This window comes from Neopelma chrysocephalum, unplaced genomic scaffold (genome assembly GCF_003984885.1).
Source record: "Neopelma chrysocephalum unplaced genomic scaffold, ASM398488v2 Primary Assembly neopelma1_97390, whole genome shotgun sequence".
Lineage (NCBI taxonomy): Eukaryota > Metazoa > Chordata > Aves > Passeriformes > Pipridae > Neopelma > Neopelma chrysocephalum.
In genome coordinates, this window is record NW_020926031.1 from 6,765,409 (window position 1) to 6,789,786 (window position 24,378).

Consider the following 24,378-nt stretch of genomic DNA (forward strand, 5'->3'; position numbering starts at 1 on the left):
GCCATACATGGGCCTGACAATTATTCATGCTAAGTGGGGGGTAAGTTGGGAGTAGCAGCTTGGAAAAGAATGTGGGAGCTATTTGCAAATGGGTGTCTACAGTGAAAGTGCTTGCACTTTATTTATAGGCATTACATCTGCTGCATGTGTCTCATACATGATTTGGATTGCTTCTTTACTCCTTCTGTGCTTAGAAGGGCTTCAAAGACGTACTGGAGGAAAGAGGAAAAAGAGGGTGAATTCTTCTTTTTTTTTTTTCCTGCATCCTCCTTTCTTCTTGGTCCTTCACAGTAATAACTTCTATAGCATTGCAAGGATGGCTGTTCACAAGCCAAGAACCCTGAGGGCCAAAAGCTCTTGAAGTAGGGGAAAAATAAAGCTCGTGCCTTAAAGTGCATCTTCAACTTAAATGTGAAAGGTCAGCAGAGAAAAGCTCTTGATATAAACTTGCACTATGATGACGATCAGAACCTTCCTTCCCCTCCAGTCTTTCTAAGCTGGCACAGGGAGAGTCTCTGTGCCTTTCCCTTTGTCTCTTCACATATTAAAATGTGTGGTCCTCAGTTTTAACAACCTGTGGGAGCCTGGTCTAGGCACTTCACTTCTGGGAGGGTTTGGTCTGAGTGGTGACTTTTTTAACCGAGTTTTGGGTAGATGAGTGATGTTGGTTTGGGTGGTTGTGGAGTTTTTGTTTGTTCTCTTATGTTTTGTTTTTCTTTGCAAATTTGATAAACCATGGCTGCATTTTTCTCTGAAGAGCAGAGCTGGAGGCCCAGGGTTAAAATGCCCAGGAGTTCTGTCACAGCACTCCTGTATGTGCTACATGCTTGTGGAAAGCCACAGTGATTGTTCTGAGTGTCTTAACTGGGCCTAAAACCTAACAGCTAGTCAGGGTAGGTCTTGCATAATTTAAAACCTAAATGGAAAGTAAAGTGTTTAATGTAATTAGCACCTCCTAATAGGATAAGCTTGTTTTCTCTAGACTGTGATCATCCGAGGGAAGCTCTGCTCCTGGATACCGGCCTGCCGGAGCAGAGGCTAGCGCTGACCTTCAGTGAAGGTGCCCGAGAGCTGTTTCTGGCCCCTGCCACGGCCGGGAACGCTCCTGTCCCGGCTGGGGACACCGGGGCAGCTGCACGGAATGGGAGTCCTCCCGCCCGTGCCGGCCGGGCCGCGCGCTGCGCTGGGACACACCGGCACTCCCCGGGAGCCTCTCGGGCCGAGCGTAAGGTGTCCGTGCTGGCTCTGTCCCTCCAGCGCTCCGGCCGGGGCGAACCGCCGGTGCCACCGCTCCTCGGCCTTACCCAACCCCGCTGGACTCCATATTCCAGGAGCCCCCGCGGCAGCCGCCGCTGTCACGGGCCCGCCGGTCGCGCTGTGGGCGTTGCACAGACTCACATGACGCTTTGGGTGGGAAGAGACCCGAAAGCTCGTCCCGTCCCACCCCCCGCCGTGGGCGGGGTTTCCCCTGGAGCAGGGTGCCCAGAGCCCGGTCCAGCCCGGCCTGGAACACCCCAGCGACGGGGAAGTGCATCCGGGTCCTTCCCCGCGCACGCGCGGCCGCCCCGCGTCTTAACGACCATAACAAGCGGCCCGGCGGCGCCCGTCCCTGAGGCGCCGGGAGCCCCGCCCCTCTGGGGCGCTGATTGGCCGAGTGCGTGAGAGCGGGCGTCCCATTGGCCCGCGGGAGGGGCCGTCACGGGGGCGGGGCAGCGCGGGGGCTGCCGGGCGGTGGCGCCTCCCGGTCCTGCCCCCCCCGGCGGCGGCTCCGGCTGCGCTCCCGGTGCGCGTGTCCCGCCGGGCCCGGCCGTCCGGCGACCTGCAGCGGGCGGGGGGCCGGAGCCGTGTCTCCCCCCCCAGCGGGCCCGGCGGCGGCAGGTGAGGGGAGACCCCGCCCTCGCTCGGCGGGCTCTGAGTCCTGGGGAGCGCGGCTCCCGCGGGGACCCTGCGGCGGGAGCGCCGAGCGCGGCGGGACAGAGGGGCCGTGCTCGACCCGCCCGGGCCCAGCCCCGCAGGCGCGGCGGTGTCCGTGCAGGGCAGGGAGGCCGGGGTCGTGGGCGGCGGGGCCCCGCGCCCTGCCCGGGGTACGAGGCCGCCCCGAGGCGCGGGGGCGGCGGGAGGGGGCGGCTGCTCGCCCGCCTTTGTTCGCCGCCGCTCCGCTCGGCTGCCCGGGCTCGGCCCGCCGCCCCGGTGCGGCGCTGGGCCGGGCTGCCGCCTCCAACTCTGCTTTCCCCGCGCCCAGGCCAGTCCCTGGTTCTGTGCCTTTTTGGAGTTTTTCCTCTGTCTCTGACACTGCCGAGGGCTCAGCCCTTCTCGGGAGGTGTTGGGCGTCCGGTTGTCATGTCGTTTGTGAAAACAGAAATAACAAGGGTAGCAGGTTGCACCTGGAATGCTGACTGAAACCAGAGTCCTAAAACTACAACGTCACTAATATATTTTGTGGTTATCTTGCACTACCGTGGTAGTAACTTACTGTTTTGGAATAAGAATTTTATTGTTCATCAAGAATAAATTGATATTCTCTTTAACAGTTATGTTCAGATGTTGTCAGATGTATTTGTTTGTTTTATAGGTGAAAACTCCTAAAGATGAACAGCAATGCACCACACGTGTCTTCAAAGCTGACTTGGCTAGAAGTGGAATGTAGTTTCCTGACAGATCTTCTTACAAGGAAGTTGTAAATCCTTTCTAATGGCCAACAAGAAAGAGCCTCCTTTTTTCAATAAGGATAGTATGGGACCGTTTCACTACAAGCTTCCTTTCTATGAAACTATGGAGCTCTTCATTGAAACGCTCACAGGAACATGCTTTGAACTGCGAGTTTCCCCCTTTGAAACAGTTATTTCTGTGAAAGCTAAAATTCAAAGACTGGAAGGTACTATTCTCTCTTATTTCAGTGTAAACTTTATTATTTTAGAGGAAGAGAGGAAGTCTTGTTTTAAAAATTATAATTGCTAAAATCTAACCAGAAAACTTTAATGTCATGTTTAGTAGTATATATATAAACTAGGTGCTCAGTTTTTGGTTTAGATTTAATTGGAGTTGAGTTGTTTTTCTGTTCTTTCTTTTTCCTGTAAGTTCATGGGTTAGGCTTCACTGGAATTGCTGTGTTTGCTTTTCCGGTGGGTTGGTTGAGTTGTTGGGGTTATTTTATACACAATTATTAAGGTTAATCTTAAAAAGGTTATGGATTCTCTGACCTGAGTTGGTTGTTAACCAGCAGGGTTATAATCTTGAGCCATGCAATATGTCTCTGTTTTAACTGAGCATACTTTAAACTTGCTATGCTTGTTGCTTATTAGGTTAGTCAGTTTATGGTTTTTTTATGATACTGCAGTCACAAGAGCAACTGCAGTGCAGGCAAATCCCAAAGGCAGCTTTAAGTTACAGATTTGAATTTTCTTTAGGTGAGTGATCTTTTGCTGTTAGAGGTCTGGCTAGGCAATGCTTTGTCTTAAAGTGATGAAGTTGACGCATCTTGCAAAGTGAAAAGATCCTTTAAGTTATGGGGCCAATCCTGATGCTTATGCAAGAAGAAAAGGTGTAGGTTAGTCCTCTCTTACTCCTTTCCCTCTATGCTGAGAATGATCCTGCATGAAAGAATGTGATTTGAAATATTTAGATATACATATTTTAAGTACTTTCAACCATTGCATTCTCTTTTTCACTTTGGAGGGGTAAAGAACTATAGCTGCAGAAGCTGAGAGTGTCAGAGTTGCTAACTTTAAGAAAAGGGATCCTCTCTTTCCCTAGTATACCTGTGTTTTTCATCCTTCTGTCTGTGTGAAACCCATCCTCTGAGAGATGTAATATGAGCTTTAGACTTGAATCTAAGATAATCTCCTCCTCTTATGGAAGTCTGCTCTAAGGGATGGGGGAAAAAAAGGTAGCTGGCACAAGTCTTAAAACACAGAAGCATTGCAACAATAGGGGTGAGTTTTTATTACTGAGATCCACATGGCAGAAGCTCCACCATGCAGGTAACTGGAGTTTACATCTGTCTAGCTATAGTAGTGCAGCTGTGTGGATATGCTTTTGTTTCCTGTGGACAGGGCCATAATTAATCACAAGTCAGAGAATGTGTTAAGATGCTCCTGGAGGCTAGAGGTGAAACAAGAAAAGGAAAGGGTTTCTCTTCTCTATAATTGAACGTAGCTGTAGGAGAGATGCACAGAATGCTAACTAAGGGTGAATTAAAAGGTAGCAGAGGCAGTAGAGAAGGCAGGTTATCTGAGCAATATCTCTGAAGGAGTGAGCTTTAAAGGATACATGAAGAGATCAGTGGGAGATGTGAAGAAGAGGAATTTGTATTTCTTGTAGTCCAGAACCTGAGACTGCGAATACATGTACTGAATTATACCTGTAACTTATTATTGTAGGCTGGGTGTGCCTAGCTTATAAAAGCATCATCATTTTCTTACTAGAACAGCTCAGTAATGAAGTTACAATATTGCTTATTCAGAATTTTGTGTACATATTGTAGTTCATAGGATGATAAGGTAATTATGACTTACGTGCCCACTGTATAGAATTAATTATTAGTAAGTAAATTTCATTAAACATAGAAGATGAGTTCACTGGTGATTATCATTGAATTGCTAAAAGTCAGCTGAAATACCTTGATACTCCATAACAGAGTTAAAATATCTGTAATGTGCTTATTAATACAGTTTATGGGAGACAGAGTGAAAACAAATTGATCAGCTATGTGTGGAGGGAACAGATACACAATAACAAATTAATTTTATGTTGCATTTGTGGTTGCTATTGCATGTAAAATAACAACTTTTCAGTGATGAAGTTCCTATTATAGTGCACAAATTTGAACAATAAATCACTCAGGTGGAGCAAAAATTTTAAATTTGTGATTTAGCATGGGAAGGAGAAAGTTTACATCTGTTCCTGTTTCTGCTGCTGGTTTTCACTTTTTGTTATTGTACTGGGTCAACTTTCATGGGTTGTGAATCTCTCTCATTTAAGCTGCAGTTCTGGCTGGAGAACGTTTCCTACGCTGCTGGAAGACTATCTAGGGTCCCTAGTACATGTATTGTCTCTGTGGACTCATTTGGGTGTTGAGGATGATAGTGCATAAGCATACAAAAAGACAGGTTTTGAAAAAATGAGCTGAGACCTGAAACCTCCAAGAAAAAAATCTAGAATTTTATCTGAAGTTAACTAATTTGCTCAAATATTGCCAGTACCTCTAATTGTAGGAGGCTAATAATGAAGTTAAAACAAGACAAATTGATCTTTGTCAACAACTGGAATATCAATAGCTGTAGACTATCTGCACTGTAATAAAAAAGCATAATATGTATGGCATGTTAGGAATTTTGTATACTTCAGATACTGTTTGTCATTCTTGGTGCCTATTAGCAATCTGATATGGAAAGGCTTTGTTTACACAGCTGTAGTAGGCATTGATACCTTACTAAGAAAGAGCTCCATGTGTTCAACTATCTGTTTTCAGTGGGTTTTAGTCAGTGAAGAATATAGGTAAAAACTTACTAATGGGTTCTAATTCATCTGAAATTTCAGTGCGAGTCTGCTCATAAGTTGAAGATAAAGCATTTTGGATGTGTGTTTGGGTCAGATCCAGGCATTTGTCCTCAAATATGTTCCATGCTAAGTAAGCACAAGATTTGTTATAGGTGTTGACTTTGAAGCCCCTAGGGTAAATCACTCCTAGTCTCAGATTCACTGACTGAGCCTTTTAAAATGGTTCACTATGAAAGAAATAGCCCCCTTTGTATCTTCTGGTGGCATAAAAGCTGGAATGCGCACAGCCACACATAGTGCTGCTGGCAGTGCTACCTACTCCATTGGTTTTACTTGGTTATTTGGTTTTGAAGGCAGGATCATGTATTGATGGACATGGATAGGATGGTATCTGACTTTCAAGGTGGCATGAAAGACTGAGCTTTAACACATGAACAGTACTTTAAAAAGTTGGATTTCATTGAAAGTGGAAGTAATGGGGTTTTTTAAACTGAGATCTCTTTTTGCTTCCTCCATTGCACAAGTCCTTGTAGCTGCTGGGCTGGGCAAGGTTTAGTGTTCTTCATTCAGAAACACCAATTATTACACTGGATTTTATAGACAGAACATTCAGGTAGCATGTTCCTAGTAGTGATTAATAATTTCATCTGTTAAAGAACCATAGATAATAACTGTAAACATGTTTGCTTGGTAGGATAGGATTGAGTCTCAAGGGAGTGGATGGGCTTTGGGATTTGGTGATGGTATTATTGTTCCTGGCTTGTGGGAATTAATTTGCATTCTTCAGTATGGAGTGTAAGGCATTCATTTACATAGCTAGCTTTAAAATAAGAAAAAAACAACTTGGTCATGATTTGTTCAGTGAGTACTTGCAACGGAATTTTATGGTCTGTGTATGTGGAAACATCTACCATTTTAGATGAAAATTTAGGTGTTCTCTTGTTCTTGTATTATTGCAAAGGGGAAAAACACAACCAGCTTTCAGAATACATCTTAATTTCGAATGCTTGTGTTCAGCAGGGAGTGACAGATGCAACAACAATTTTGTTGTTGTATGTGTGTCTACTTTCAATTCATCACCTGAGTTGTTATTTTTCTTCGGTCTTTTTGCTGTCACTGTTTTGCTACCTATGTACAGCAGCTTCATCTTAAAGAAAAGGAACTGGAAGAATGTCAAGCAAACTTCATGTGAATGTTGTAATTTCTTTCAATATTCTGTGAATTCACAGTGTGTCATAATGATATTTATTACTATTTGCATTAGAGAAAATAGCTGTGCTTCTGCCAGGACTGGAGAAGTGGATTACACAAGGGTAATGAGCTTGTAACAGAGTCAGTCTTGCTTTTCTTCTATTTACTTCTTTTCCTCTGCGTCTTCTATTTGATTTGTCATTTGCCTGTTTACTGTGCTGATAGATACTAGAAGTTCATGAAGCATTTTTTAAGCTTGTGCCTTGTCTGAGCTGGGAAAACACTCCTGTGAATGCAAAACTGCTCAGATCTGATGGCGGCCCAGAGCAGAATCTGGAAGGTGTAAAGTAAGGTCACCTTTGTCAGGAAATTTTGTGGACTTATATTCAGTTACTGGAGATTTGCTCTTGTTAGTCTCTTCTTTGTCAGTCCTTTGGATGAAGAGCAGGTCAGTGCTGACTGCCATTTACACTGCCATAGTTACTGTCACACAGGTCAGAGATGGGGAGTTTGACAGTAGGAAAGCAGTCCTGCTGCTGTAAGTTATGCACCTTTGCACCTCTTACTAGTGTAGCTTGTTTCTGAGGGAGAACAAGACTGTCAGCCCAGCCTCTCCTTAAGCAGAGGCTCCAACAATTTTGACATTGAATGAAAGATAAGTACACTGTTTGAATTTTGACTGTGAAGTGTTTGGGGCGTTTTTAAACATAAAGTTTTTTCTGAAATCTACAGGAATTTTTTTTTTCTGGGTCAGACTTGACCACATCATCTGTGGTGAGCCTATTTAGCATGCCAGAAAGAAGAGTACAGGAAGGAAGCTATGCTGATTCAGAGACAGCATAGAGTACCTGCTTCTCTCTTCTTCTCCCCCCATTTCGGTAGGTCAGATTGTCAGTGCATCTGCAGCTGTTTCAAAAGTCTGCAAACTCTTCTGTCTTCCTGTAGCATCACCTGCCTAGCTCACTTCCATTTGAGCACTGAGATGCAGCTTATTGCTGTACTTACCTCTCAGTACTGATTCAGAGCAGGCCAGTGATACCGTCATGTGCTGCTTAGGGGGAAGGGTAGTGGATGGGTATATCACAGTTCTCATTATTGCTGGCAGTTTTACATGCTGATCCCATGTATAAATGTCTCCTCAAGAAATCCTTACTATAATCCAAAAAAGAGACAGCTGATGCATATTTTGCTGCCTGTGAAACTATAAAGCACATACCATTTCCTCCATGTATAAATACAGAATTCTAAGAAAGCAGCATGAAAGGGAATAAGTAATAAAGACATGTCTGTTTCCAATTACAGCAGAGTATCATCTTTTCATCTGTTCATTTCAGCAAAAATACATTGTCATTGTTGAATGAGCAAAAACATGTTTCACTCCAGTATTGCCAGCTGCAAGCCAGCCTTTTTAACAAATACTCTCTCAGTTTATCAGAGTAATTGGAAATTGCTCCTTGGAGGCTGCTGAAACCATAACAAGGGAAGACAGTAATGATTGTTTGTAATCAGAAGAGTGCAAAACAACACAGAAAATTTCACTGTAGATTCGCTGGCTCTTGCCAGCTTGTTTTTTTTCTTACAAGGCAGACTTACAACATAACCAATAACCAACTATTAAATAGCTGGGAATGTAGTAGCAATTATGTTAGTCTACTGTATGAACATGTACCCCTCATAAATGTCTCGTGGACTTCAGAGGATATAAGATTCTTGTTAAATGCCCTCCAAGTGGAGTAAAGTTGTATTAATCATTCAAAAAAGGGAAGGTCTAGGTATGAGCTGTAGTGAGAAAAGGAAATTCCAATTTCTAAAGCTTAAAGAATAATAATTCCTCCAAAGTACACTCCTCCTTCTACCCAGGGACATCTCCTTAGCATGTTTATTCTTCTTGAACTCCTACTTGCCTGTTTATTCTTCTTGAACTCTTACCAGAATCTGGTCTCCTTTTCTTCCTTGCTGATGATGGATGTTCGTAGCTTTGTGCCTTTACCTAGGAAGGGGCTACTTAAGTGACCTCTTGCCACAGCTTGCTGAGCATCCTTGCCAGCCTTAGGAAGCTGAGGTGTTTCTGGAAACTAGCTGAAGGGCTCCCATCTTTGTGTTTACCTCTTGCGAGATGTATTTGGGGAAGTTCTACTGTGTGGCACTGCTACTTGCATCTCCCTTTAAGTATCTGAACATGCAATGAATAAAAATATAAGATAATGTTATTTTAATATAACTTTCAGGAAAATACATTTATAGCTTTTGTTTCTTAGTCTGAGGAGTAGTGTTTAGACCTTTTTGAAAAAGTAGGTCTTGGCCTCTATAGATTTTCATTTTGATTAAAATTTGTCGGGAATGCACAGTGAAATCTTAATTACTTGGGTTTCACTAGACAAATTGAACAACTTTTTTGATGCTGGAGGGATGATTTTTTTTCCCAAAGACAAAAAAAGACAGCTATTCATCTTCCATTAGCCTTAATTCTATTTTTTTTTATGGTCTGAGATGTCTCACCCTTTCATAACTGTCCTCATTTGTATTCTATCCAAAATTTGGAAGGTGGTAGCATCCTAGTAAAAATGTGTGAAGATCTCAGGTTGTATCAGCTTATGCTTGTTATCTTTAATGTGCATTATATTTGTATCTAAGTGAGTTGACTATGCAGGCAAAAAGCAACAAAAGTTATTTGTGTAGAATATGGATTTTTAGTAAGGAACAAATATTCAGTATGTGTACTTTCTTTTAACAAAAAATGGCCAAATCATCCCAGAGCTTGAGTTGAAAATGAGTATTACTGGATGTTAATAAAATGTTCTGATGGCCTAAAGAACACCCAGAACAAAAGCGTTTGTACGAAGAAGTTTAATTAACCTCTATAGTACTAAATTATACGTGTGAATTCTCAGGTTCCAAGCCAAGCTGGGATAAAAACACATTTGCAGTTGTCACCACTGTAATAGAACTGCCACCAATTACCTTAATATGACTGTCTGTACTGTGGATAATACAAAATATCAGTCTGTGATTAAATTAATCAACAGTTCTGTAGGTACAAGTTTTATCCTGTTTTTTCTGTCAGTAGATGTAAAGTTCTGAGGTACAGAAAACAGGAAAAAACCTACCTCATCTGATGACTGGAAAAAGAGGAAATATTCAGTAAGCCTGAAGCAGCTGAACACTTCTGTAGACCCCTTGTTGATGCAAAACATTGAACTTTGTGTGTGAGCTAAAGCTTTCTGAAAATCTTAATTTTGTTTTTAATAACTGTTTGGAGGTTGGATATCATGACTGAAGGCTGCTCAAGTGCCTGTCCTTGTTCTGCTTCCTCTCTCCCTTCTCCTGGGATGCAGTTTCAATCCATCAGCCCCACACTCTTTAACGAATTAAAACTCCCCAGAAGCCCTTCCACCAAGCTCCAATTTTTAGTCATTTGTTTGTTTTTCTAGGTATTCCTGTCTCTCAGCAGCACTTAATTTGGAATAATACAGAACTGAAGGATGACTATTGTTTGAATGATTATAAGTAAGTATAGAATAAAAGTATGTTTCTAATTAATGTTTCTAAATGACTGTTAACATAAACAACAGAAAATGCTATAAAAATTTATTTTTTGTTATTTGCAGCATTTCAGAAGGCTGCACTCTGAAGTTAGTTCTGGCTATGCGAGGTGGACCTGTTAATACCAGAAGAGGTAGGTGTTAACTAAGTTAAAAATAGTGATCTTTCAATGTCTTATAACTGTAAACAACTTCTCTTAGCTAAGCATTTTAGACAATCAGACTTAATTTCAAATTAACTGGAAAAATACTCAACAAAAACGGAGGAATTTTTTTTTCCCCATCTTTTCTTTCTTAGCATACCAAGTACACTTTGTTTACTCTTAGTTTATTTGTATGTGTAGAATCATCAAGTCATAAAATCAGCAGTTCTTCACTTGAAGAAAAAATGATACTATACTGTCATTATACAAATAGTTTTTAAAATATGATTGGTAAGAATCAGGCATTGTTTCAATCAGATGGTAAACTTGGTTATGTAGATCATCTGTATAGAAATGAAAATGGAGAGATACCCTTGATAACTTTCACTTGGGGAAAAACTCAGCATATCTTGTAGATTGGGAATTTCTGTTAGAAACTGAGGTGAGCTCTCAAAGTTGATCAAAACAACAATAATAATGTTTGGGTTCTATTTTGGTTTTTTGTCTTTGTAGTTCCTGTGAAAGACCCTATCAGGGAAATGGCTGAATACATGGATCCTGCTAGAGACAAGACCTGGGAGAAAGGGCCATCCAACAAACAAGTTACCTTCTTAGTATATCGAGAAGGAGATAGGTTGAATTTCTTCCGTGTGGTTGACCGGGGCGATGGCACTTTAACACCATTATCTGAGTCTTTGAGGTAAAGTTGGTTTTAATCTTTATATTATTCTTCAAAAGTGGGTTGCTGTATAATTTTCAGCTTTATTTGTTGACTTTATCAAAAGAATATCTGGAATATGCAAGAATTATTCCCTAAGGTCTGTTAAATTGCTGTAACTGGATGGCCTAACAGCACAGTAGTGCTTTGTGGTCAGTGGTCATGCTGATGGTTCTCTTAATCACTGTGTGCATTAATATAGTGAGACAAAGCTGACCTCATACTTAAGGCAATTCTCAACATTCCAACCCTTTCTGAAAAGCAGCATTTCACAGGAGAGTCATTTTGACCATATAAGATATTAAAACCTTCAGTTAACCACTTTCTCTTCCATCTTAAGGCATTTGTTTAGTTTTGTAAACATTTCTCTGTTCAGGGCATAATTTTTTTTATCTATGGGTATGACTTGACCAAATGATTAGTCAGGAAGACAGTAGATTGGCAGTGCAAAATCCTGTGGGTTTTGTTTGTTGGAGTTTTTTGGTTTATTTTGGGGGTTGTTTTTTTTTGTTTGGGGGGGAGGAGTGGCTTTGTTGTGGGTTTTTTTTGGGTGGGGGTGTTGTTCTATTTTTTTTGTTTTGTTTTTTTTAAATGTACTGAAGTAATTACTGATAGAGCTAGCCTTTGGATGTAATTAGGACTCAGGTTAGCTATTGTTGAGGTACCAAGCTTGTTTCAATCACTATCAGAATCAACGTGCTGTTATCATCAGAAGAGCAACTATGGCACTTAACCTACTACATTGTAGTGAACGGTTTAGTAGTCTTTTTCTAAAGCTATCAAAATTGGTAATATCTATTAAAAATTATTACATTCTGTTTTTATCCTGCAGCTTTTGGGTAGGGTTTTTTTATCCCCTCAAGGGCTTGACAGTTGTACAACTGTAAGGAAAGTAGTCCCTGTTCTGGAACTAGCTGTGTTTTCTCCAAGGCTAAGGCTTGTGCTGTTTTAAGTGACTATTCTTGTTTCTGTTTGCAAAGTGAAAGCAAGAGCTTTGTACTGGGTTTATATTCAGTGTGTTTGAATTCAGTGATACTAATCTTATAAAGTCCTATAAAAGATCTGTACTTAAAAAGTACTGACTGAATGAAATATCAAGGTTGAATTCCCACATTGTTATATAGAGTAGAAAGACGTAGTGTTTGATATACAATTACTAGAGAGAAGGAAAAGATACAAATATTTTTGATCTGTGATCTTTAGGCCCCTGCACTCTTTCACTAAGTAGCCACATATGGTATTGTGTGTAGGTTTGAAGTAGGTTAAACCAAGCATGATTGGTAAGAACTGAGAACTTTGCTGCTGCTTTGGGCTAGATACACTTCTGCAAAGAGCAATCCAGTGTAATTCTTCTTCTCACTGATACCCTGCCTATTACCACATTGTTCCTGTTTAAACTTTTGACTCCAACGAACATCCAAACCAATCCAAAAAGCTGGGACTGTGGATGCTATACTGTGAGTTATTGCAAGGAGTTGTCATAAGGAGCTCCAACTTTCATTTTTGAGTAGAATGGGCTCCCTGGTATCCACCTACATGTTCAAATCTTTGTGTGTATGTGTGTTGAAATGGAAAAAGTAGCAAAGGGAGGAGAGAATGGGAACAAATCAGACCTTTTCATTTGATCTTTATAGAGGAAGGCTGTGAATCACTCTGAATACTAGTGTTTTCCACACTGACAGTTAAATGTGTTTCTGTGTGTGGGTTTACTGATGACTGAGCATTTTGAGGCACTTGTTTATCAGCTTTTCTCACTCTGTGTGTGTGTCTGTGTGTGGAGCAGGATTCCGTGACTGAAATTTAGAAATGAGACATTGGTTTCAGTTTTGTTTTATAGGTCTCCAGATCATTTTATTTTATCTGTGATTGAGTTAATGGTTAAAACTTGACAAAGTGTAAATGCATACAATGATCATTGTCTCTGGATTAAAAGAAGAGTGTTGAAGTTGTGGTGGAGGATGGGCAGACACTGGTGCCGAAAGAGTTTCAGCAAGCTAATAATTTTTGAGACATGCATTTTAAAAGCAAGAGTTCAGGAATGTTGACACCTATGGACAAAGTAAACTTAAAATTTACTCATTGGAAAATAGGCTGAAAGTATGAAGATAAAAATTCCCTGTCCAACTTTTATAATTTTACAATACATTAAAGCAAACAATCCTTGTGTTAGTTCTTTTTTTTTTTAGTGTTTTTGGCCCCTAGTTAGTCAGAAAATATAATTAAAAAAAAAGGATAACTATTATTTTTGCATTTAAAAAAAAAAGGCAAAAAACAAACAAACCAAACAAACATGAAACATGCCACTTTACTTCCTATCCTTCCCTTCAAGGAAGGGAAGTTCAACAAATTATTTTGAGTTGGTGACTTAAATCTTTGAGAATTAAAATTTCGAAATTATTTTTTTTAGTGTTGGGTTTTTACCAGGAGAGGTATGTAATATGCATGCTGACTGCCCCATATGGAACCATTCAGGTCTTGGTAAGAATTGACTTGTCTATTTTGCTGACTCTTGCTTTGAATTTGCTGCCATCTTGCTCTTCATAATGTCTCCCAGCTGTGCTGCCTTTGGAATTTTGCTACATCTTAGGGAAATGGATGTGGAGAGTCAGTGCAAAAAATACTGACTCTTGACTAAGGGCAGCAGAATATTTCCAAGAATCAGGTAAGATGCCAGCTCTAATTAGTGATTTATTTTTCTTTTTGTGGTACCGACTTTCTCGTGACCTTTAGTTCTTCCTTGATCTTTTCTGAGACTAGAAATTTGAGTTAAATCTACTAAGACGTTTGTATGAACACAGGGGAATTGCCTGATTGTCATGATTTCTGGATGCTGACAGCCTAATGGAAGAACTAAAACACTCTTTAAAATGTACTACATACAATGTTGAAAATTTATCAATTTGTAATGAATTGGACACTCCTAATGGTTCTTTCATTTCACTGTCAAATGTTGAAATGTTAGTGATAATGCTTTATTGCTTCATAGGAAAAACAATTTAGATTCTGATTTTAAAGCACTGAGGTTTTGCAGTCTTTTAGAATGCAGAATGGAAGAAGGAAATGTCATGCTATAAACTTCCAGTGGCTACTGAGTTAAAATGTTTTGTCTTGGGATTAGCAGTTCTAATCTATTTATTTTTTTCCAAATGTGAGACTCTTTGGAAACCTAAACTGATCTTTTTCTTTTTTTTTTTCTTTTTTTTTTTATATTTTGAAAAGGAGAAATAGAATATCACATCCACACGGGTGACCCCTCCATTTCCATTTATGGTGAGAACACCCCTCAGGATGGATAGAAATTTGGACTTTTCCTTCCATGCCAGTGTCTGGTTAATTGGAAAACTGATCAGCTTGTTGTCTGAGTCACACACTTAACAGCTTTGGCATATCTTCAGGAGACATTTGTGGAACTGGATATCCCCTCTGTGGGGAAAATATATAGTGAGTGTGAACCAACTGTATATGATATAACAACTTCCCAGAAGCGTGGCGATGTTCAGATTTCGGCAACATCACTTTGCTCTTACAAGGGATGCTTATGTGGATAAATGGATTTGAAATGTCTTTGCATACAGTTTTACATAATGCTTTGTCAACAGATCAACTACGGATATGACTTCCTAGTTGTGAGAATACTCTACATTGAAAACATAATGAAATTACTTGATTAGATGGTGAATACAAACTTTTTTTTATTTTCAGCAGTGGTTCAGTTTATAATTTATATGCTGATGATGAAGATGAGACAGAGGCATCACCTTCTGGACAACAGATTATTGAGAATTCAATTACTATGAATAAAATGAAACTGCTCAAGGCAAAGATGGAGAACATGAATCTGAGTAAAAAGGTGAAATTGTCATTTCAGTTTTTCTGTCATAAAATAGCTAGGGCTTTCCTTGTGCTGGCTTTTCTAAAAAGCAGATCAGATACTTTGCTGTCTTGGGAAGTTATCAAGGATTTCTCATCTGTTGTTTATGTAAATACTCTTGTATAAACATTCTGCGAAGGGGTATTGGTTTTCCTTGGATGTGTCTGTCCTAATTGAAAGAATTCACTACTGGTCCTGGATTTATTTGCATGGGTGGGCTTTTTGGGTGGGTGGGTTTTTGAGGTTTTGTTTGTTTGGGGTTTTTTCTTCCAGTACTTCAAGTAGCATTGTTTTGCGGTACTGCTCTGGTAAAAGTCAGTGTTTCTCCTAAATGAAACTTCACTAGAAATACTGTAACTAAAAAGCCCATAAAGTGAAATTCAAGAATGAGATTACCTTGAAGATAAAACATCACACTGGTGTTCATGTGTGACTAGGTTACCTAGATTATACTTTCTTTCATTTTTTTGTTGCGTTTGAGGCCTGAAGTTCTTCTGAATAACTTTGACGGCATTCTGGCTTCCCTTTTCTATTTCTCTGACATATGACCTATTTACTGAAAAGCATTTTCTGATTATAATCTTTTATTTTAATATTCAGATGTTGGGGTGAAGTCTTGATGGCTAGTAACATATGATGGAGTAGAAGAAATGATTTGGTCCTTTCTGGCCTTACGCTGTCTGAATTCCTCGGAATATGTTCTCAGTCAGGTCTTTGAATGCAATTGGAATTCAAATACTAATTGTTGTTCTATCTGTGTTTTTTTTTTATTTTTGTTGGTTTGGTTTTTAATAGCCTAAGAAAACCGTCAAGGTGAAACCTCGTCCTCCAATAACTCCTCGACCATCCAGTGGCTCAGTGGCTGCTGCTCGTCACCGCTTCTTACGAGTGCTCCCCCATATCGGACAGTCGTGCCTACCTCCTCCCGGGAATTTGCATCAGTCGGAGTCTTCCCAAAACGCACTTTCAGCATTGGCTACTTTGGCCACTGCTGGCAGAACAATGCCATCCACAGCTAATCACTTCCTTAAGGAAGATGACACTTGGCAGAGCAACTCTTGGTCTCAGCCAGTTGGTAGCATCAGGTTACCACCGAAAATATCTCGCGTCGAACTAGAAAATGCAAAACTTCCTATAAATAGTGTTCTGACTCCTGTTTCATCCCTGCCTGTGAATTCAGAAAAAGCATCTGAAAATGTGACCTCAGCAAGTGAGGAGGATGCTGTTTTATTTCCAAATCTAACAAACGGAGAACTATATGGAACAGAAGAAGAACACCTACCTGAATCTGATGCTTTTGCTTTTTTAGCGGAAGGAAGCACCGCTGAGCAGTGTAGTGAGATATATGATATGGGAAAAGTGAACCCAGAGCTTGAGCTGCCTGATGGAGACAAAGAGTCTAAGGTTGTAGAGCAGCATAGAAAACCTATTGGCAAAGTGCTGAGCACTGCAGCAATGGAGACTGGTCTTCTCCGTACTCGTGAATTAAGTCCTCAGAAAAATCTGCTTTTGTCACCCCTTCGGTATTCAACGCAAGCGGCATGTCACAGTTCTCTGAAACCTCAAGCACAACCCAGATGCTTCGAGGCTGGTAACTTGAGATCAGCAGCCTCCCCAAATGTGCTTCAATCGTTGGAAGTACGTAGTATAGCAGACTCCTCTTTTCCTAGGACTGCTAGATTTTGTAGTGTGAAAGTAGAGGCACTTGGAAAAAGACCTGATGTACTTTCTAAAGCAGAGGATAGGGACATTACAGATGTGGCTAGCAAGGCATCCAAAGAATCTGTGAGTTCTGTCAGTAACTTGGGATTTCTGGCTTCGCTGGCCCGAAGCACAAACAGGGAAAGTTTACAGAGTTCCTGTGGTACAGGCAGGTTTCGGACTTCTGGTATTGCACTACCTACAAACCTGCAACATTTTCAGGAAGAAAGCTTTAGGAAAACTGCTCCTCCAAATGAACCTGCTGAATATATTCTAGTGAGTATTAATGCATCCAGAGAAATCCAAGTTTTCCTGTCTTTTCTGGTACTGGTGTTACAAAACTACTCTGTGTGTATGTATGTGTCTTGTCAGGAAAGGCAGATGGGGGGAGCGGAAGATGTGTTTAAATCCCTGATTTGTCTTAAACTGTTTTCTGAATTTCTGTTGGTATCTTAACTGCCTTATCTAAACAGGTCCTAGAAGTAATTTTTCATAGATTAAAGTGTTTGTTCAGTTCACAACTGAAATTATTAGTTATTGTAATGGTAGAATAATGAATGTCTGTTAGAAGTGTCATCTGACTTCTGCTGCTCACCAATTGTCATTTATTCCAAAGTGTGCCCTGTGACTGGCATCATATGTGCCAAGCTTCAGCTCTAACGTGCTTTGTTTTGAAGTATGGGGAGGTTTATTATATAGTCGTTTAGGGTAAAGCTTTATATTGCAGAATTTTAACTTAGTCTGCAGAAGTTGTCTTGGACTCTTTGTAGGTACATTGATTGATAAAACATTGATATCAAATAAGCCGATACCAGACTGCCTAAGTTTTCATTTAATTTCCATCTGCTAGTAATTTCCTTGTGGAAATTTTTTTTTTTTAGTCTGCGCATGGGCTTGGAATGAATGGAAGTATGGCAGCTGTAGGGAAAAGAGTAGGTAAGTAACTTACATAATAATTAAAGATGACTCTTTAATCTTTCCTGGTATATCACACATAGAGAGGACAAAAATAATTTATCTTTGTAAGGCATGTGGCTTTTAGAGTACTTGTTGTTTTGCACGTCTATAGCATGACTAAACTTTTAATATTTTTAAGCAATTCTTTAAAATACAGATGGCATCCAGATCTGAAGTTGACATAACTTAACATGCTTTTTTTTGGCATAAACTTTTTTAGTACTTAATAAATCCTGCATGTCATCTGTAGATATAAACATGACTTTTCTGCGCTGAAGTTTCCAAATGATCAGTTCTGTGAATAATTCTGAGTCTACTAAAATTGGAGCCAAATTTATCAGTAACATTGTCTTTAGCACTACAGCCTGAGCAAAAGAAAAGCAGGGAGGAAGCAATAAGGGCATGGATGCTGAAGAACATTGATATAGTGCAGATTTTTCACTATTTTTTGTACTGATCATCATTCTTTCCACCCTAATCTTGGTAACTATGGACTGCTTAATGCTTGACATCTACTGAAAATGAATGTGTTATGCCTAGATATTAATTTCTTACGTAATGAATTCTCCTGGGAGGAAAGGAGTTGTCTAGATTAAAACTTTTATTTTTAAAACTGCTTTTACAACTCTTCAGACAGTGAGCTGAAGATTTTCAGCACATTTAATTTTTCTTCTTCACATCTTTGGCTTGCAGCTTACAGGTTTTCTTTTCTTTCTGTATGACCTTAGTAAGAGGCAGGCATGTATTCCAGGATTTTAAGATCTAGATATAGAGAATGAGCTAGAAAATAGATGTTCCAATAGCAGCTGCAGTAGGAAAAATTATGTAATTGTAGCGTGGGAGAAAAAGCTGCTGAAGTAGTGGATTCTGCCTTTGTTTCACAACTGGGGTGCAGCTTTCACTTGTCAGACAATTAATAAACAGGTCTGTCCTTAACTACTCCTTGGTAACAGAGGTGATACCCTAAGAGCCATGTCTGCATGATGGGAAAGCCTACTAACATCAGCATCATTTTGGATAGAACTATGAAGAAGACACTCCTCTGGTGTATCTTATGTCAGACAAAAGTGTATTTTCCAAAAGATACTAGATATGAGAAAGATCAAGTTGGTGTCATCATATCATGCAGGCTTTTCAGAGAGACATGTCTGTTGTGTAACTGTCTGAGAGACAGAGTCAGTTTTCAGTGTAGTTGCTGTAGGGACCATAAGTGTGAGGGCAGGTGTGTTGTTTTTTATGGTCCACAGGGCCGTCTGTCTTCAACCTCTCTCTTCCTCAAGGTGGGCTAACTGAAATTGTATACTTTTAGATGATGAAGTTGTTAGCGTGGGCAAACAGTACCTAGAAGTTTTGATGCTAGGAAGCAGTGGGGTGGGAGAGGACGGTAGTGATGACTGCAATGTTTAGTGACTGCCTGGTGCTGCTGTGGAATGTAGTCTGCTGTATCTCAGCTAAGAAGTGACTTATGTTGGGATTAAAAGTGTCCTGGACAAAAAAATACTTCTGAACTCATGAGATCACTTTTTGGGAACATCCTGACAATGAAATGGTAGAAACACTGAAAGAATGTGTGAGAGGATGCATTGCTCACTTTCACTGTCCCAGCATGTGGGAAATATGCATAGGCAAGTTGTGGACAAAGAACTTACTCTTACAGAGGGAAGATGTCTTTTCTTTACTTGCTCTCCAGTTAATAAAGCAACAGCCAAGAATTACAGGGCAAAAAGTAAAAGTAAAGTAAATTTTAAAGTATAGAAATTTTACAAATAATCTGCAAAGTGCCTAATGTAACCATATAGCTAAATAGAGACCTGTAGTCTAATACTATACTTTTGTTGCAATTACGGAGTACCAGCAAGATTTTAAAATGTTGCAGTACTTCTTTGGCAGACTACTACACTGAATATACTAGATGCTACTGGAATGCCCAATTGATTCTTTGTAAAGCCATTGTGTGCAGTGGTTTTCCCAGTCACACTACGTGTGTTCATTTTACATTTGGGAAGACCATTATGAGATGTGTTGCTTAATTTTTTTCTGTAACTTCCTGCTTACGTGAGCTTTTAACAGGTGTTAAAAATAACAGTTCTAGGTCCCACATTGTGATGTTTCTTCCAAAGGTGTTCATAGGCTTGAGGTGTGTTTTCTGTTTTGACTTTCAGGTTGGTTTTTTTTTTTTCCCCTCTCTGTTTAGGCTTTGGGGTTCCCACCTGAAGTATTCTAAGAAATGTAAAACTAATCTGGGTTTCAAAAGATAACATTTAACTAGTTTGTGAATAAGTTAAAATAAAATGTCTTTGATGTCTTTCTACTTCTGAAAGCAGGTGAAGCAACCCATCTTCCACCTGTGAATGGCTTAATTCAAGCAAAAAAGAAAATTACAAAGCACTGCTTTCTTTGTGGCAAGAAAACTGGATTGGCAACCAGCTATGAGTGCAGGTAGGCTGAGCATATAACCAGCTGTTACTTAAAATTGATAGCTGAGTTAACCAAAAGGTTTTCTTTGCTGCATGGTATTCCTTAAGCATGGAAGATTAAAAGGCAACCTTCCAAAAGGTTGGATTTCTCAGTTCAGCAAAACTGCAGGAATTAAAACTCAGGAATGTTGTACCTGTTCTGCTTTTGAGGTGTATGTTCTTCCAGGAAGATCAAGAAATGAAAGGTATCAGAATGGAAGATGTCAGGAAATAAAAACACGTTAACAAAAAAAAGAACAATGACATTTTATACTGGTGTGAGTAGAACTTGCTAAAGATACATGTTCTGTGAAGTGTCTTGACAATAATGATATGATTAACAACTTGAGGAAAAACTGGTTTTGTTAGAACTGGTTTTTCAGAAAATCTTAGATGTGATTCTATTGCAACACATTTTCACAGATTGTAAATTTATACAAATTTGTATTCAACAAATTTTTTATTTTATGTGTGTTCTATTTCTTGCAAGACTTCAGTCACCTTTGAGCATGTAGAGCATTTCAAAAGCAGAACATAAGAGTGCTGGTCCCCCAAATCATGACTTTTAAACAACACTATGAGACCTGGCACTTGGTGGTGATCATGAGGAACTTAAAAAAAACACCAAAACAAAACCCAAAACAAAAAACCAAACAAACAAAACCCCAAACAAAAAACAAACAAATGAAACCACGAAAAACTCAAACAAACAAATAAAACCCAAGAAAGTAAACCACCAAAAAAACACCTGCTTTTTCTGTTCATCTTGGTTATCCAAGAACTTTTTCCCACAAGATACTTTTTCTTAGTATTGTTTCCCATGAGCTAATCAATGCTAGGGGCTAATCAACTGTGAGGGCTGCATTTAGAGCTAATCTTGGTCCATGCCTTTCAACAGCCAAATGAACAAGACTTCAGCCACTGGAGAATTGTATAGGAGAGTTTCAGGGTGAGAATTGCTTCCCTACTGACTCTTCAGTTTTTGATTTTGAAACAGTTTTGGACACTGCACACTCCCTGCTGAATGAATAGCTGCAAGCTCTTCTAAAAGTAACTAAGCAGCTTACTTAAGATAAAAAATAAAGGGGAGAAATTGCACATCTCCAAAAATAGTATTTGGTTTGCGTTCAGAAGGAGCAACCATATGACCTTTTACTAAAAAAGGAACATGAACCAAATAGAGAGTACATTCATATGAGAGAAGTGGTGATTATGGGACCAAGAACCAAAGAAAAGCAAATTTACTACCAGGCACACAAAACCACTGGAACAATAGCTGCAGAGTTTATTATGAACCCAGATAAACAAATAAATAAATAGGGGGTTACAGTCTGATAGTGAGACAGTAAGTTGGATGGGTAATGCTAAATCAATTTCAAGAGAATTATGATTTTGAATGATGTCATTTTTCTACTGTCAGAAAGCATCTTTATTGGATAATTAGGCTATCAGGACACTAATACCAGTCTCCACTTAAAGCACTTGTCCAGATCAGATACAATATCTTTTCTCCTGTTAGGGGTCTTAGCTGCTGAACTGTGAAGTTTGAAGGCAAAAATCATAATCTTAACTCATCAAAATTGCAGCTGATATTGGATAGATGCACCCTTTTCCAGTCATATAGGAAGTTATGTTCCCTGTAGTTAGTCTGTCTGATGTCTTTACAGTTGCATAAATCTGTATTTATTAATCTTAAATGACTAATCTGAGTTTATGCCAGTTGTGCCGAACTAAACAACTTTTTTGATGGTGTGAATGATGTGGTGGTTTTGAATTGAAATGCATTACATGGATTTCACCTGATGTCATTATTTTAGTTCCATGGTTTTGTCCTCTGAATTCCACCAACTGATGTTGTGTGAGGTCTTTAAAAAAGAAAGTAAAACAAAGCTCATAATTCTTAATTTATAAGTGTGTGGTTCCAGGGGTACTGATCTTGCTTAGCTTACCAGCTGAAGAGACTGTTGGGTCAAAACCGCAACATTCAGTTAGAAAAATGTTGTTTTGTTTTGTTTACCCCACCAGTTAGTGTTATCAGTCAGGAATGTTAAGACTCCAAACAGCTATGTCAAATAACACATGATTAAGCAAAAGCGCTCCCAGTATGTCAGAGCATTAAAAGCTTCTAAAAGCTTCTTGTAACTTCTAATATTTCTTCAGATGTGGAAACAACTTCTGTGCAACACACCGCTATGCAGAGACCCACACCTGCACCTACGACTATAAGAGTGCAGGGCGAAGGTATTTGCAGGAAACCAATCCCATCGTTAGTGCACCAAAGCTTCCCAAAATCTGACATGGTTGTGCTGCATGTGGCCATTCTGCTGTTGAAGAGTTGTATTGAATTGAGAGAAGCACTTGCTTTAAACTGCATAATTTTGCCATGCTCCGTATTTGAAGATTTGCCAAGTAACAAAAGCACATGAGGATGCATCCTGTCGAAGAATAATGTGAACACTACTGCGGTTAAGACTTTTCTTCTTGAGTGAATGAAAGGTTAAAAACTAGTTTCTAAAAATTTACACTATGATTAACTGTTACTGCACGTCTTGTGTTTTATATTTGGAAAAGCTATTTCACTAGACAAGTCTTTAAAGATGCACTTTACTAACTTTACTGTATAACCAGAGTTGAGGGGGTGTTGTGATGAGGGTGTCATGTAATGTCTTCTGTACTCTTGTGTTTTTGTCCATTAAGTTATTTCACTAGAAAGATCCTCCTCCTTCCCCTTTCTTCAAACAGCCTGTTTTGAGATTTTTAAGGGGATAGTGTGTTCAGCCCCTCTGTTTCATTCTGATTGGTATTCATACACTGTGTGTCCATTCTGAAAATTACATATCATCTTAATCACATTTTCTTAAAATAATACTGTTTATATGACAAGTTTGTTTTTAAATAGAAGGTTCCCTGTTTGTTGCCATTAAATATAAGAAACAACTTATTTTAACTTTTTTTGTAATCCTAGATTTTTTTAAGACTTCACAACTTGGTTTGTTAAGATGTTGAATGCTGTTACTGGAAGAAATTCTAATAAATATTAAATTTTATTTTGGTTTATGTGTTCTAAATGCACAAAATAACTTGTCTCATACAGCATGTTCCTAAATTGAAAGTTGGGCTCTGTTGGGAGCATATATATATTTAATTTTTTTTTCCACAAGCACTGGCTCATATCTGTTCATGCTGAAGAAGAATTCCCACCAACTTCATTAGGAATAGTGTGACCAACACTGTGTGCTTTTAAATAAAGCTCCTGAAGTCTTACAAATGTACTAGCAAAGGCAAAATGGATGTTCAATAAATGGTGTATGTTACCCTTTCTCCCCTCCAGCTGATACTGTGTAAGGGCAGTTCAGTAAATGCATTAGACACCTCTAATGATCATGCAGCTACTGCAGAAAGTGATGTTGGAAGAACATACCTACTAGAAAACTTTCCTAATTCATTCCATTAATGCTTCTGGAATATTTTTATATAAGTTGCATTAAGTGTTCCAGTATAAAGAGATTAATAAAAACCTACAACAAACCACCAAAACAAAAGAAATCCCCCCACACTCTATCTGTGTAATCAAATGTCATGGTCCCTGTCTTATCAAAGTCCTCAGATACTTAGTTGGTTGTGGTATTACAATGGTCTGTGCTGCACTCAAACAATAGGAGCTTATGAGGATGAAAATCAAAAGTTGGGCCAAAAAAGACACTCACTGAAAGAGGGAGAAGTAACTTGAAGAATCTCACCCTTGGAGGAAATCCGTTTCATGTAGTCTACTTGAAACTTCTTAAACCTGAAGTTTTCATAGAGTGACAAGCTTGGAAAAAATGTTTGCAATCATCCTTCTGGGCAGTGATAAGATAAAAATGTAGTTCTGTGTGTGCGACCTTCAGGTTTATTATTACTGGAGAAGGTTGCATATGGTATGAAGAACATGTTACTGAGCTGTGCTAGGTACCATGAACATGCCTGTAGTTTTTATTTCCTCTCCAGCATGGGACAGTACTTGATGCTGAAGGAAAAGAATAAGGAGCATGACAAATGTACTAGTGATTTCCCAACAATTACTTGCATGCAGCTCAGCAACTTTCTGAAGACAGAGGCATTGCTGTTTTTGAAGGTACAGTAGAGATCTGGTAAGAAGTAGAATTAAAAAATATCATCTGCCATCACTTAGTCTGATTTTGCATAAGTATAATTGTCAGGAAACTGTTTTGCAGTGCGTTAGAATGGCCACACTCAAATTTTAGTACCACTACGTAACAGATGTGTGGCAGGAAGTCTGAGTCACATCTCACTTTTGACT

General features: G+C 39.5%; 1 protein-coding gene across 5 annotated transcripts; it reads left to right on the plus strand.

Annotated features, from left to right (window-relative positions):
• Positions 1-1,768: 1,768 nt before the first annotated feature.
• On the plus strand, positions 1,769-23,141 carry ZFAND4 (zinc finger AN1-type containing 4). 5 transcript variants are annotated; one of them, XM_027672426.1, is made up of 10 exons: positions 1,769-1,878; positions 2,573-2,875; positions 10,122-10,197; positions 10,299-10,366; positions 10,889-11,075; positions 14,796-14,943; positions 15,760-16,941; positions 17,547-17,601; positions 19,944-20,061; positions 22,239-23,141. In XM_027672426.1, the coding sequence occupies exons 2-10, from the start codon at positions 2,692-2,694 to the stop codon at positions 22,372-22,374; spliced, it is 2,154 nt and encodes a 717-aa protein (XP_027528227.1). In that variant the 5' UTR covers positions 1,769-1,878; positions 2,573-2,691; the 3' UTR covers positions 22,375-23,141. The 5 variants fall into 5 exon arrangements, with proteins under 5 accessions (XP_027528227.1, XP_027528229.1, XP_027528230.1 ...); XM_027672428.1 differs by having other exon boundaries at positions 19,947-20,061; XM_027672429.1 differs by having other exon boundaries at positions 15,760-16,602.
• Positions 23,142-24,378: the final 1,237 nt, after the last annotated feature.